This window comes from Dermacentor silvarum, chromosome 1 (assembly GCF_013339745.2).
Source record: "Dermacentor silvarum isolate Dsil-2018 chromosome 1, BIME_Dsil_1.4, whole genome shotgun sequence".
In the NCBI taxonomy this organism is placed as follows: Eukaryota; Metazoa; Arthropoda; class Arachnida; order Ixodida; family Ixodidae; genus Dermacentor; species Dermacentor silvarum.
In genome coordinates this window covers 112,808,161-112,823,113 of record NC_051154.1, presented here as the reverse complement: position 1 = coordinate 112,823,113, position 14,953 = coordinate 112,808,161, and the positions used below count along the sequence as shown (strand labels likewise).

At 46.6% G+C, this 14,953-nt stretch overlaps 1 protein-coding gene across 2 annotated transcripts in view; it reads left to right on the top strand.

Annotated features, from left to right (window-relative positions):
- The window catches only part of LOC119435315 (uncharacterized), an 80,876-nt gene that overhangs the window by 15,521 nt on the left and 50,402 nt on the right, over positions 1–14,953 (top strand). For both annotated transcript variants that reach the window (XM_037702229.2, XM_037702218.2), the window contains exons 2-4: positions 6,047–6,170; positions 7,838–7,981; positions 11,410–12,040. In XM_037702229.2, coding sequence (XP_037558157.1) covers positions 6,063–6,170; positions 7,838–7,981; positions 11,410–12,040 — 883 coding nt within the window. In that variant the 5' untranslated portion in view covers positions 6,047–6,062. The remainder of the gene's footprint in view (positions 1–6,046; positions 6,171–7,837; positions 7,982–11,409; positions 12,041–14,953) is intronic.

Below are 14,953 nucleotides of genomic sequence, written 5' to 3'. Positions count from 1 at the left end.
AGCATAGTGCAGGGTGTAGAAGTGTTAGATAAAGTAAAGTGCAGTGACCATAGGTAAGTGAGGTCTAGGATTTCCTTCAATTTGAAGAGAGAAAGAGTAAAATTAGTCAAGACGAAACAGACCAACCTAGAAGCCGTAAGGGTTAAAAGCAGACTAATTCAGGCTGGTGCTCGCAAACAAATATGCAGCTATAGAACAGAAAGATGAAGAAAACATAGAGGTAATGGATGAAACTGGAACTAGGCTTATCTCAGAAGCACCAATTGTATTGCGAAGTAAATACCAAGGCAACCAGTAGGTAAGTTCTTCCAAGTAACAAAGGACCTAATAAAGAAACGACAAAGCATGAAAGTGTCCAACTCAAGAGATCAGATATAATTCGCTGAACTATCAAAACTGATAAATAAAAAGAAAGTAAGGGATATTCGAAAATATAACGTGGGAAAGATTGAGGAAGCCGTAAAATATGGACGCAGCATGAAATCAGTGAGAAGAGAACTTGGCATAGGACAAGGCAAGATGTATGCATTGAAAGATAAGCAGGGTAATATCAGCAATTTCAATGACATAGTAAAAACAGCGGAAGAATTCTATACTGATCTGTTTAGTTCCCAGAGCAGCCAAGCTACTTTCATTGAAAGTAGTGATGAACAGGATACAGATGCCCCTTCCATAACTAGCAATGACGTTAAAAGGGCCTTGCAAGACATGACCCGGGGAAAAGCGGCTGGAGAAGATGGAATAACAGTCGATTTATTAAAAGATGAAGGAGATATTGTGCTTGAAAAGCGTGCGGCCTTTTATACGCAATGCCTCATGACTTCAAGTGTACCAAAGAACTGCAGGAATGCCAACATTATACTAATCCATAAGAGACTATTAAGAAATGAAGAATTATAAGCCCATTAGCTCGCTTTCAGTACTGTATAAAATATTCACCAAGATAATTCCCAATAGAATCAGGGCCACACTTGACTACTATCAACAAAGATAACAGGCTGGCTTCAGGAAGGGTTATTCTACAATGGATTACATCCATGTCGTCAATCAGGTAATCGAGAAATCTGTGGAGTACAATAAACCTCTATATGTGGCTTTCATAGATTATGAAAAGACATTTGATATAGTATAGATACCAGCAGTCGTAGAGGCATTGCGTAATCAAGGAGTACAGGAAACATGCGGGAATATTTTGGGAAATATATACAAAGATTCCACAGCTACCTTGCTTCTCCACAAGAAAAGTAGAAAGTTACCTATCAAGAAAGGGGTCAGGCAAGGATACACAATCTCTCCAATGCTATTCACTGCATGCTTCGAAGAAGTATTCAAAATCTTAGACTGGGAAGGCTTAGGAGCGAGGATCAACGGCGAATACCTCAGCAACCTTCGATTTGCAGATGACATTGTCCTATTCAGCAACAATGGGGACGAATTACAACAAATGATTGAGGACCTTAACCAAGAAAGTGTAAGAGTGGGGTTGAAGATTAAAATGCAGAAGACAAAGATAATGCTCAATAGCCTGGCGATGGTACAAGAATTCAGGATCGCCAGTCAGCCTCTAGAGTTTGTAAAGGGGTACGTTTATCTAGGTAAATTACTCACAGGGGACCCTGATCATGAGAAGGAAATAAACAGAAGAATAAAATTGGCTTGGAGTGCATACGGCAGGCATTGCCAAATCCTGACTGGGAGTTTGTCACTGTCATTGAAAAGAAAAGTGTACAATCATTGCATTCTACCGGTGCTAACATATGGGGCAGAAACTTGTAGGTTAACAAAGAAGCTCGAGAACAAGTTAAAGACCGCACAAAGAGCGATGGAGGGAAAATGTTAGGTATACCATTAAGAGACAGGACGAGAGCGGTGTGGACCAGAGAGCAAACGGGGATAGTCGATATTCTAATCGATAATAAGACAAAAAAATGGAGCTGGGCAGGCCATATGTAATGCGTAGTATGGATAACCGGTGGACTATTAAAGTTACAGAATGGGCACCAAGAGAAGGGAAGCGCAGTCGAGGACGGCAGAAAACCAGGTGGGGTGATGAAATTAGTAAATTTGCAGGTGGAAGTTGGAATCGGCTAGCGCAAGACAGGGGTAATTGGAGATCGCAGGGACAGGCCTTCGTCCTGCAGTGTACATATAGTCTGGTGATGATGATGATGATGATTATCACTCGAGAGATACGTGTCAGCTCTGTTATGTTCTGTAGCCATTGCATTACCCACACTCGAAGTAGTGCACCAGTATTATGCCTATAGCCTGGCGATTTGCGCAGTTATTCACTGCACTTGGAGGCTTTAATCTCCCTGTCAGACAATCTATATATTCGACATGTGCATTGATGCAACAGCAGACACCAAATAGCCGACAAAAGCAGAGGAGGAGGAGGAGAGAAAGAGAAGGCAGGGATGTTAACCAGAAATGCGTCTGGTTGGCTACCCTATACTCTGGGGGACGGGAAAGAGGGAATAGAAATACGAGATAGAGAGAGGAGGTGAGCTCGCGCACGCACGCGGAGGGCCTGAGCAAGTCAAAGGAGTTCACATAGGCCAGTCGCCCTCAAGAAAGACAAAAGTGACTTCATAGCTTTACGGGCTGACGAGCGATGGGGACGGTATTCAAGTAGCACCTGCACGGACAACGGCCGATCGTTCAGTCGTCGCAATGCGATAGATAACGTTTCTATTTCCAACTGAAATCGATGGCAGACAAAAGCAGAAAATTCAAATAAGTCTATTACCTCATCTTTCTCTCTTCCTATCTTTTTAAATCATTTTCCTCTTCCCCCATGCAGGGTAACAAACCGGACTTTCTTTTCATTAACCTCCCTGCTCTTACTATGTCTCTCTCCCTCCCCTAAAAACCGGGTTTCCGAACGCAATCCTTTGAGAGACGCTGCACAGCCAGTGTGCTTTCTCGCGAGCGCCTCAAAGAACGCCTGCGTTTGTAGAAAAGATCTCGCAGACATCTCCCAGACGTGAGACTGGTAAGATTAGAAGAAGAAGTGTTTTCACATTTACTATTACTTGTTCTTTGAATGAATAGTCTAAAAAAAAAGAACGTTTAACAGCTGTTTTTTAATGACCGGCCCGTTTTGGGATATAACTTGTACCACTACAAGTTATATCCCAAAAGCAGCGAGCGCCATGGTTTACAACAAACCTAAAAAGGCTTCTTAATAAGAAAAAGCGCCTCTTCCGGTCTGCAAAGCTCGGCAGCAGTGTTTTTCGTTGGCACGCTTATCGCGAAGCTCTTTCCGCATATCGCACTTCTATCAAAAACGCCAGGAGTGACTATCTCAACATTACGCTTCCTTCGCTGTTGTCTACTGACCCATCCAAGTTTTGGAAAAGCGTTAAACCAATGAAAGACACTGTAATAACACTTACTGATTACGATGGGCGTGCACTGCGCAACGAAGAATGCTGTTCCGTTCTTAACAATGTTTTTTCGCAATGTTTTTCTGATTCAAGAGCAATTTCGGTGCCGCAGCTATGCGACCGCGGGTTTTTTCCAATGGATTTTCTCGTGATTGAATTTGAAGGAGTCATTAACTTAATGCGGAAACTTAAGCTGTCGTCTGCCTGCGGCACCGATGAGATAAACGCGAAATTTCTGAAAAACACTGAAGTGTACTCTTCCATAATTTTGTCACACATTTTCATGCAGTCTCTTCAGTGCTCCACTTTGCCACCTGATTGGAAGGTGGGGAAGGTGATTCCCGTCTTTAAATCCGGTAACCAACACTCTGCCTTAAACTACCGACCAATTTCGTTAACAAGTATCCCCTGTAAGATGCTTGAACATGTAATCTATTCTAACCTTATAACATTTCTTGAAACCAACTCATTCTTCAGCAGGTTCCAACACGGCTTTCGTAAGCACCACTCGTGCGAAACTCAGCTTCTGTCTTTTACGCATGATGTCAACTTAGCGCTAGATAATAGAATTCCGGTTGATTGTATGTTTTTAGATTTCGCAAAAGCCTTTGATAAAGTGTCGCACCAACTATTACTACTTAAGCTCAGCACGCTAAACATCGACCCCAATATCCTCAAATGGATAGAATGCTTTCTGACTAACCGCACTCAGTACGTAACAGCTAATGATTGTTCCTCACATCCCTGCGCAGTTAAATCTGGCGTTCCACAAGGATCAGTTTTAGGTCCTTTGCTCTTTTTAATATATATCAATGACCTTCCGCATAACATCAAGTCATCCATAAAACTGTTTGCAGATGACTGTGTCCTGTACCGTAGAATAACTAACGAAAAAGATAACTACCTTCTTCAAGCCGACCTTAATCGCGTCTCTGACTGGTGTAGTACATGGCTTATGACTCTTAACGTAAATAAATGTAAAAGTATGACAATCTCGCGTCTTTCTAACACTTCTGAACCTTTTACCTACACCTTGAATGGAACTAAATTGGAGCAGGTTAGTACTTACAAGTACCTTGGTGTTTACATATCCAATGATTTATCATGGCACTCTCACATTAACTACATTACTAACAATGCTTGTCGTACTCTTGGTTACCTTCGCCGAAACTTTCGCCAAGCACCAGCACACCTTAAACTACAGCTATATCAAACATTAATCCGTCCAAAGCTCGAGTACGCTTCAGCCGTATGGGATCCCGCTCAATCAACGCTAATTGACACCTTAGAATCGGTCCAGAACCGTTCAGCTCGATTTCTACTCAATAATTATGCTCGTACTGCCAGTGTCACCTTGATGAACTCCACTCTTCAACTTCCAGACCTGGTAATGAGAAGACGGATTTCCCGTCTCCTGCTTTTTCATAAAATTTTTTTTCATAATCAAGTACTTCGACAGGAATTCATCTCAGAACCTGCCTACTTTTCATCACGTGTTGACCACCCAAATAAAGTAGCCGTTCCTTTGTGCCGCACTAATCTTTTTTTACATTCTTTTCTTCCGAAGACAAGCAGAGAGTGGAATCACCTTCCTCCCTCCATCGCTGCCACTGAGGACCAAGCATTGTTAAAGTCTGCAGTTACCGAACACTTACTGGTGTAGCTGCAAGCTTATGTTGTTGTTTTCCTGTGAATTCCTTTTATTGTTTTGTTTTTTTATTTTCATTGTACCCACCCCCTCTGTAACGCCCTCTGGGTCTTGAGGGTATACTAATAAATAAATAAATAAATATGTCAGATAGACATGTTCTAGACCGTAACGTAAGCGATATCACGGGGAAAGTTCCGCCCAAGAAAAGAATGAAACATGAGTACGATATTTTCTAGAAACCTCATAACATGTGCGCCTGGTGTGAAAACTGAGGACAACTGCGAATGACTTGAATTTTTGGCGTGGTTTCTTCAAGGCCTGGCGAAAAGCACAAATAGAAATAAGAGAGTCATTGCAAAAACCACCATGCGAAGCACTTTGCAGCTTTTGACATTTCGAAACTGCCAAAGGTGACATTTTCATTTGACACGATATTAAGGCTTCAAAGCTTTATTTTGCCACCTGAGATTTTATGTTAAAATGACTTAACCCATGTGTCTAATAACAACTTGTTAAGAGAACAGTCTGTTGTGATATAACCATGAAATTCTCTCTTTTGTCACTTTGGCGGAAATAGTCTGCTTTCAAGCGCTACATTGTTGTGTAGGATGTAGTAACGTCCCAATTCAATTGCCGATTCGGCCAGCCAGTGGTATAATTCGTTAAATTCTGGCCCGTGGCAGCAAGGTCAAGTTCAGACGCCGTTTATCTTCTCTGCTGCGTGCTGCCAGCCTAAATTTTAAGATGGTGACAGTCTTTAATTTCAGCTTATTTTCCATTCTACTGATTAAAGCTTATGTAAAATACCAGTGCACTACGAATCAGTGTGACTCATCTTAATTGCGAAAGAATATAACTGTTGTATAGGTACGATGTGTCAAAAACATGGTCTTTAAGAAATGTATAACAGAAGCGGTCAACGTGCGCTTCATCAGTATAGAAAAAAGAACTGTCGGCAACCACCGATCGCCTCTTTGTATCACAGGACAAATAACTCTTTTTGCAGGCACTAAAACAGATGTATGTTCACAATGGAACGCAAAGAAACAAGCCCGACTACAGAAACGACAGAACTACGGCGGCTCAACTCGCTCCCAATGGATGATTCTGGGCACGAGCTTCAAGATAAGGCAAGACATGCTTACTTTAATTAAAGATTCACACTAATCGAAGCAAATCTGAAAACTTCAACCCATGATCGTAACAGATTTTGTCTTTAGTTGCATGCCAGTCAAAGCTCATAGCATTTCCCAAGTCCCCTATTTCTAGACGATTTCTTCTGCGGCGCTATTTTATCATGGGATTAAAACTTGGTAAACAGCAAAGGTAATTATAATCATTATGGACATGAAATATGTTTCTTGCAGACATGATATTAGAGCGCAGCTCTTAGGCGCCCGTTTATACGGGGAGCGTCGGCGTTGGCGTCGTCACTTGTAACCGAGCAAACGAGCACAGCGAAAGATGAGAGCGAACGCTTAGAGCAGCGGAGGATGAAAAAAGCGGTGAGAGCGAAGAGTGCGAGGAGGAAAAGGGGAGAGGAGAGTGCAGCGGAACCGTGAGGCGGAAAGCGGAGGAGGATATGGCGAAAGCATGAGAAGAAAAGCGTAGTGCGGCGACGTGGCTACGAGATGGGGCCAGAGCGCGTCGTCCACAAGCCCGCTAGGGAAAAAATGACTCCATCTCCCGCTAAAGGGAACCATGTGTGGAGGCGAAGCAGCGGGAAGATGGTTAGCTTGAGCGGGAGATGGTTTCGTGGCAGCGGCTCGAGCGCTCATCGCGGCGCTGCAAGGAGAGAGAACGAGGCGCGCGCGATCCGTCATTTTCATACCGCGGAACTACCGTGGCGCCCCCAGCGGAGTATGCAGCTGTCGCACCACCTGTCGTGCGCGCCACTCCGAATTCCTAGAGGAGAGAAAGGGGGGAGCGTAGGAGGGAAGAGAGAGGGGGAGGGGACGCGCATGCGCTGTGGGGGTGTGGGACGCGGGCGCCGCTCCGTACAGTAGAGGATTCCTAGAGGAGAGAAAGGGGGAGCGTAGGAGAGGAGAGAGAGGGGGAGAGGACGCGCATGCGCTGTGGGGGTGTGGGACGCCGTGGGACGCAGGAGGGACGGACAAAGCCCCCGCCATAAGCTGCTTCGCATCTAAAAATGAACGAGCACTGCTCGTCTGGGAGGTCGGTCGGCGGCCGCTGCTGTGAATCGCTCCCACGCATCACCCACGCACTGGCCCCACGCTCTGGCTCTCGCGATCTCCAGATTAGCGAGGCAGCCGCACCACACTTCGCTACGTTTGCAACGTGCCGCACAAGACCGATTGTCCGCGCCAGCCAATATATCGCGAAATGGAAACACGTATAGAGCTGCGCTCAAATTTCGCATTAGGCACTTTGGTGCTACATCGCACAAAAAATACCGTGCTCTTATATTACCATTGTTATCAAGTTTATTTTATTCTTGTGGGCAGCTAGCAAACTTGAATGTGAATTAACTTCTTTTTGACTAATGTCCCAAAAGCTCTCGACAGAATGCATAGCGCATTCCACGCAGAGGCAAAGGATAACAAAAGCATACACAATATGCGCTGGACATCAACTCCTGATGCTCAGCGATTGTTATTCCTACCTTTTCTGACCTTTGCGCCTTTGAGCTAAATCCACTATTCATTCTGAAACAACGCATTGACTAGCCCACTTGTGTTTGCTAACGTTTCTCTATACAGCAAACGTCCTTTATTTCTGGTCTATTCATCAAGACAGCAGAGCGTAATTAAACCGTAATAATCAGTTATCTTTACAGTCACTCGGCATGCCGCCCTTCGGACAAGGCCAGATGCTGGACTGCGAGAAGGACTTCATGGAATTTCTTCTCTCGCTTCCTGCCGAGCCGCTCACGACGTCGAAGTCTTTAGAACGGACGAGGAGGCACAGCAAAGGCACAAAGGTGACGCTTTTCATGACACTTCTGTGATCTGGACGCTGAATATGCTTACATAGCACTTTTTGAAGACAATGTCTTCATGGCGAGCTACCACCACTATTCCGTATCGGGAATCTGAGCCTATCCCGAAGGTAGGGTAGTAAAAAAATATAGGCCGTTTCCGTGTGTATGTGCTGTCTAAAAATGTGCGGTGTTCCCGAAGATAGTGCAGTCTAAAAATGTCGGCCGGTTCCGAAGATAGCACAGTTTAAAAATTTAAGCAGTTGGGCGCTCCTCCTACTCTCTGATGGGTGACGCGATAGAGTGCCGTGCGCAGTGACGCTGCCCCATTATCACCCCCAACTCGCTAAGGAAGAGATTGTCTTTCATCGACTTCAACTTGAGGTTGACTCGTCTTCCAACTTTTATGTCTTCTTAAAGCGAACATTTCTTTGCAAACATTCCTGCGCCTCGCGTGCTGACCGTGGCTATCGCCTGCTGCTGCTGCGGCTCGTATGTTCTCGCCGAATAGCTCATACTCGGCTGAGGGACGGCGGCGCCATCTAGGAGCAATAGCTCACACTACATTAGCTGCACTATCAACTGAAACTTGTTCAAGCAATACGTGATAAATATACAACAAAAAAGTAAAGGGTGTTAAAGCATAGTGTGCACTGCGCGAACTCCATAGAAATAGTTTTTTTTTTTAACAAGTCAATAATAACATGGTACTAGGCATAAATATCCCCCAGGTTGCATAATAAACTGGATTTCTTTGCACCCGGACATAACAGATGCCTGACAACACACATGCCATCATGAGTGGAAATATGACAGGCTTCAATGTCTTCCCTATTCTCCTCATTGGAATGACAAAACCAAATGGAATTATCAGAGAAAACGGGGGTGAAACCAAATTTTTTGCAATGGGATGGCAAATGGGCATACGAGGCTTTTAGCGAATATTCGTGTAGTGTCAACCTCTTAAGAACACATCTCCCTGTTTGTACAATATGCACAGCTCCACGAGATAAATGTAGCCTATATGCCACGCCACGTTTACATGAAATGAAATTACTGAATGAATGACTATCGACACATCAAGTTGTCACTGCGTTATTAAAGAGGCGTTTTTCTACCGCTGAGAAAATGTGTCCAAGTTTATTTAAAGCTGAAAAAAACCACACCAGCGCCGTACTTATTACCCAACTTCTGAATTCTGAGTGCAGCGGTATGCACATATAGGGCAAAACAGCAACATGTTTCTTTCGCCTTTCTTTTCGAATGTTTTGGTCAGGCCCGTCAAGTTTCACCCAGCGTACTGTCCTTTCAAGAACACTGGACACAGTACGTCGCGCAAAACCCGCATTTTCGAGCCACTGAAAAAGTAAAGCCATACTTCGTTTCATGAGATGTGCACACTATTTTGACAAGCAGGACATAAGCCCTGACACAACAAGGACATTTTGACGACCTTGAAATGAGCAGAGGAAAAATTCAGCATTGGTTTGATCGCTCTTGGTGAATAATGTCAACATATAGGGTCGTGCGCAAGATGAAGTTTTAAATCAAGATACTGCAGCCAGGCCCGTATCCAGGAATTTTTTTTCGGGGGGGGGGGGGGGGCACTTGCTAGAGGCCTTGACTATTTGAGGAACGCACCTATTTTTCAGTTATTTTCGGTAAAAATCGCAGTATGTAAATTATGTGACTTTTTAAATGCTATTTTATTAATAGTTGACAGCATGACAGCGTGAAGCGGGTTGTGCGTAGAGTTGTGGCTGAAGAAAGGGAGGCTAGCCCCTCCCCCTTGGCTACGGGCCTGACTGCAGTTAAGCATTAGAAGGCAACCCGCCAGTAAAACGGAGGCCTTTCCCGTGTTCCTTGAAACTTTCAATATATCTGCGACATGCACGGTTAGTATAACGTGACTTCACAATGAAAAAAAAAATTATCAACGTGACCGAATGTTTTGCGTGCTAAGCAACCCAAAGTTTTAAGTAAGAAATGCTTTTAGCTCCTGTTGTCGGCGGCCTTCAAAAGACCTTTAACCAAAATCCAGAGCCGTTTTTCGGGCACTCAAGACGAGAACGGGGCGAGAACGAAACGAGAACATTTGGGTGTCGTTGCGAGAGCAAAGCGAGATCAGCCGGGCAACCAGTCAAAACTTTAAAAAATGCGGTCTCTTGCCTCCAACCCCTTGTACAGGACCGCATTACATACGCTAGTAACTGCCGAAACAAGTTACAAAAGATATTGCTTCCAATTTTTTCCTAATGTTTGTTCACAATCTCACTTAAGCTGTAACTTCTAGTGCGCTGAAGTTTGCCATTTCAAATAGCGACGTTCAAAAGGCAGATACAGTGCACCATACACTTGATTGTAATCTTCTGGCGCTGAGACAGGGCTGCCTGAGCTCTTTTCAATGCCAGCGGTCCGTGAGTTCCACGGCGCAGGTTTTGCGCCGCCTCCTTCGAGAGATGGCGCCACGCTGCGTGACCAGACCGGCAGCATCAGGCGCGCCGCGGGTGGTTGTTTGTTTGGCCGAGACGAAATTTGCATAGAGGTTCCGTTCAAAACAGGTTCACTTCAGCTTTCAAGCCTGCGTCGCTGCATCAATCTGCTTTGCGGGTAGCCATTTCATGCTTACATCTACTCTCGATTACGGGAGAGCCAGCATTTTTTTCTAAATTCAGATTTACTTTTGCCAGAAAAATATCGCTTAAGTACGGATCTATCGTAGATTTTCTAGGCTCTCGTGAAATCCTCAGAATACTAGAACGCGAGAACGGTGAGCTCTGGAGCTCCAGCATGCGCTTACGCCTTTTGTGGGAAGCTGTTGTGTCGAGTCAATTAGCACCTGAGCAAGCGCGGCGTGATAGCCATGGCGGGGTCCCTCGCTGTGAAACATTGACGGCTGCCTCGCGGGCAGTGAGCCACCTGTGGCTATAATGAACGCGTTCGCTTAACGACCTGGCGACTGATGGGACTCGCCTAGTTTAGGATGGAACCACTGACAATAATAAGCCCTGCAAGCTACTGCAAAATGAAAGGGGAGAAAAACAATGGTCTGTCCGTTTGTTAATGCGTGCTCAAAGAAGCCTGTCGCAGAGATAAGGCCGATCGAAGCTGCCGCAACCACCTTTTGGAGAGCACCACTCCGGTGACAGAGAAGTTCTTTTTGACGTGGTATATTTTTATCTAGCCTTGTAATCCAAGTAAAGTTAGTAATTAGCTCAAGCGACTAAGTGACATTGCTTCACGTTGACTGCAGACAATGTCACGAACACGTCAAATATTGTTCTGCGCTCTCCGCATATCCAGGATTATCAAATTTCTACGAATTTTGCAACATGGCATTTTAGGCATAACTTTTTTTAGAGGTCAGTTGTTTTATGCCACAAAATACCCAGCCACACGAGATATTCATTCTATCCATCACGTGCGTGCAGGCAAAGCACAAGGTCGGTCTAGATCACCTGGACAACCTATGCAAGCTAATGGAACAGCTTGGGGATCTGAAGGAACAGAACCACAAGCTTCAAAGGCGTGTCCAATATTTGGAAGACATGAAGGACCTGCATGACATGCAGAGACTGCTGGATCCTGACTACGGTCTCGAGGAGCGCCGGGCGTCGTATCGTACCCCGAGTCCAGGAGGGAGCTCTGCCACGCGGGTACTCGGAGTGCTCGAGGACGGCGTGCACAGGAGCAGGACGCAGGTCACACTCCGCTCTAGAGACTGCTGCCGATCGCGAGAAAGAAGCAAATCCGTGGGGACCCAGGATGACTACGCCGACTCTAGGAGCATAAAGAGCAAGCGGTTCCCCAACTGGTCCCGAGTTAAAGAAGCCTTGGGCCTCGAACGGTCAGCGGCCGAATGCGAAGGCACTTCGAAAGGAGCGCTGGCATGCACGAGTCCCTCGGACGGCGGGTCATTTCAGGACGAAGGCCTCGCCGTCCCTGGCACTGACGGCTGGCCTGCAGCCTGGGATGGTGGTAGCCCCGATCTCCCGCCGCACTCTTGCTCTTGGTCGGAAGAAAGTTTTCCTGGCAGGATGCAGGGTGAAGTCTTCAGACCAGGTGAGATATTTTCTGTGCCGGTCGCCGGACCAAATCCTGGGCGCTGCTGCAGCATTTTGAAGGGGCGGAACGCAAGAATGATTGTGCGTTTAGATATAGAGCGCGTTAAATAATACCAGTTTGTCAGCACTAACCCGGAGGCGACTTTACAACTGCTAGAAGGTACAGCGGAGGCTTCCGCTTAGCACGTGTTGTCATGGCAATCGTGGAGCTCCTAGGTGCCTAGGGACATAATCGCTTAGGGACTTTTGAGGCACTGGTCTCCGCTGAGCGTGGCTCTCTTATCTCCGGGACCGGGCGCAGCGGACCTTGCCGAGCGCAGCTCCTACGTGCGACCGAATTGATTAGGGCGCATTGAATGTCTGGCGGTGGCTGGCCCACGCCGGCCGCGCTTTATTATTGTAGCGTTTGTTCTAGGGGGGAAATTCTTGCAGTAGTGGGGGTGTGGCATGACGGCTTTTGATCTGGGTGAACTGTGGTGGTGTAAACAAGCGGATACTGCTCGCGTTTGAACCCCGGTGCTGCGGCGGAAGCCGCAGTGCCGGGCGCCGACGCGAAGCGGTGGTCGTTGGGGTGTTGCGGAGCGCAGCGTAGCAACACCCCAAATAAAAAAAATACTGCTCCGGTCAGGTAGACTGCTCCCTCCCTGATAGTGAGATTATATTTGGATCACCAAAACAGTGATCATCAAAACAGTGATGCGTTTTTTAGGAATATCATCGTTTCTCGCACCCTGTAAATCCGCTTGTTTACACCACCACAGTTCACCGAGATCAAAAGCCGTCATGCCACACCACCACTGCTGCAAGGATTTCCGCCACTAGAACAAACACTACAATAATAAAACGCGGCCGGCGTGGTCCAGACACCGCCCGACATTAAACGCGCCCTAAACGATTCGCTCCCTAAAACGGGGATGAAAATTTTAGAGAAATTGGGCTACGAGCCCAAACATGAGCAAGTGCGCTCAAGAGACATCCCCAGACAGATCAGGGACAAGATAAAAATACCTCCGCTACCCAGAAACATGAACCCTGCCTTTCACGACGGCAGACGTAAAGACAGGGCAGAGGCATTACAAACTAGGTATACTGGTCGACAGGACGTCCTATGTACGGACGCTGCAGAATATGACAGCAAAGCGGCATATGCGGCCGTGGCGGTTAGAGAAGACGGAACACCAATGGCGTGCTGCACAGTCAGTGGCGTCGAGACGGTTGAAGCTGAGGAAGTGGCCATAGCCTTGGCCGTCCGCCAAAGGGGGGCAAAGGTGGTCATCAGCGACTCCAAAAACGCTGTGAGAAATTACGAATCGGGGAGGGTGACGGAGACTGCCATCCGTATATTAAACAGGGACGGGGGACCCAGACAGCATGTTCTGCTCGTTTGGGCACCAGCTCACCAGGGACTTAGAGGGAACGAGGAGGCTCATTCGGTCGCCCGAGGTCTCACTTACCGGTCGATCCCCGGAAGCTCCCAAGTCACCGAAACTATAAACAGAAGAGAGGATATGCGCGCATACCAGGAAATCACAGTACACTACAGACTAAATCGACAAATTTACCCGGCAGCGGACAGAACACTCAGTAAGAAAGATGAGGTTATGTGGAGGAAATTACAGACGGGGGTTTTTCCAAACCCCGTACTCTACAGCAAGTGGCATCCAAGAGTATTCGGTTCAAAGTGCAAATTCTGTGATGAGGCAGCAAATTAAATCTGGTTCACATGGTGTGGACATGTCCGTCTAAGCATGATAGCTCGCGCACTCTAGAATCCTGGGAGGCTTTGCTCCGCAGCCCAGACCCCAACGTCCAGCAGGACATCATCGGTCAAGCCCGTGCTGCTGCTGTGTCTTAAGGTATTCCGGCCGACGGCTAGGGGTGACGGGGGAGAAGGATTTCTCTCCCGATGGTCATTGACTGGTGTTTTTAATAAAGTTGTTCCTCCTCCTCCTACGCACGTCGGAGCTGCGCTCGGCCAGGTCGCTGCGCGCGGTCCCGGAGAGAAAGAGAGCCGCGCTCAGTAACTAGCCGCCGCCGCGCCAGACCAGTGCCTCAAAAGTCCCTAAGCGCCTAGGAGCTCCACGATTGCCATGACAACACGTGTTAAGCGGAAGTCACTTGACGCGCAATGCCACGCCCCCGCTGCATCTTCTAGCAACGCGGAGCACTTCTCTACGGCGTCCCTCACAGAGCACATTTCAGCCCTGAGACGTCAAACCACATCAGTGATTATGCCTACATACAAAGTTATAATGTGATAACTACAATGATTGTGTGCGTACAGACACTTTGGTATGCGCTAAAGAAGCCATGACGAATTAAATTTTTCCAAAGTGCATGAGACCAACCATCCTGTGCTTGGTCTCATGCACCCCCCGGTACTGGGGTCGAATTCAGAACAGTTTGTATTCGTAAGTGTCTTTTGCCATTGGCTGGTCGTCTTAGCTAATTTTATATCCGGCATCATGATTGGTTGGCATTTTCTCTTACGAACAATTCTAGCATAACAGCATTTTGTGAATACGGGCCCTGATCCACTAAAATATATTACGCTAGAATAGTTCGTAAGGGCAGATGCCAACCAATCCTGAAATAGGATATATATTTAGCGAAAGCCGCCGGCCAATGACAAATAGCAGTTGCGAATGAAAAGCGTTGTGAATTCGGCAATATCAGCGACAGTTGAGCTTTGCACATACAAAGCTCTTGGAACCTTCTCCGGTGAGCGCACACGCATCCACCTGTATACACGGCCAGCGCATATGTATGCAACGCAAACGAGCAAAACATAAAAATAAAGAAAAGGAGTAGTAGAACACAAATCTATCGCACTGGTATGCTTCATTTGGAACTCCGAATATGGCGGCGACGGCATATTAAGACTACGGCTGCATGGCGAAACCGCATCGCA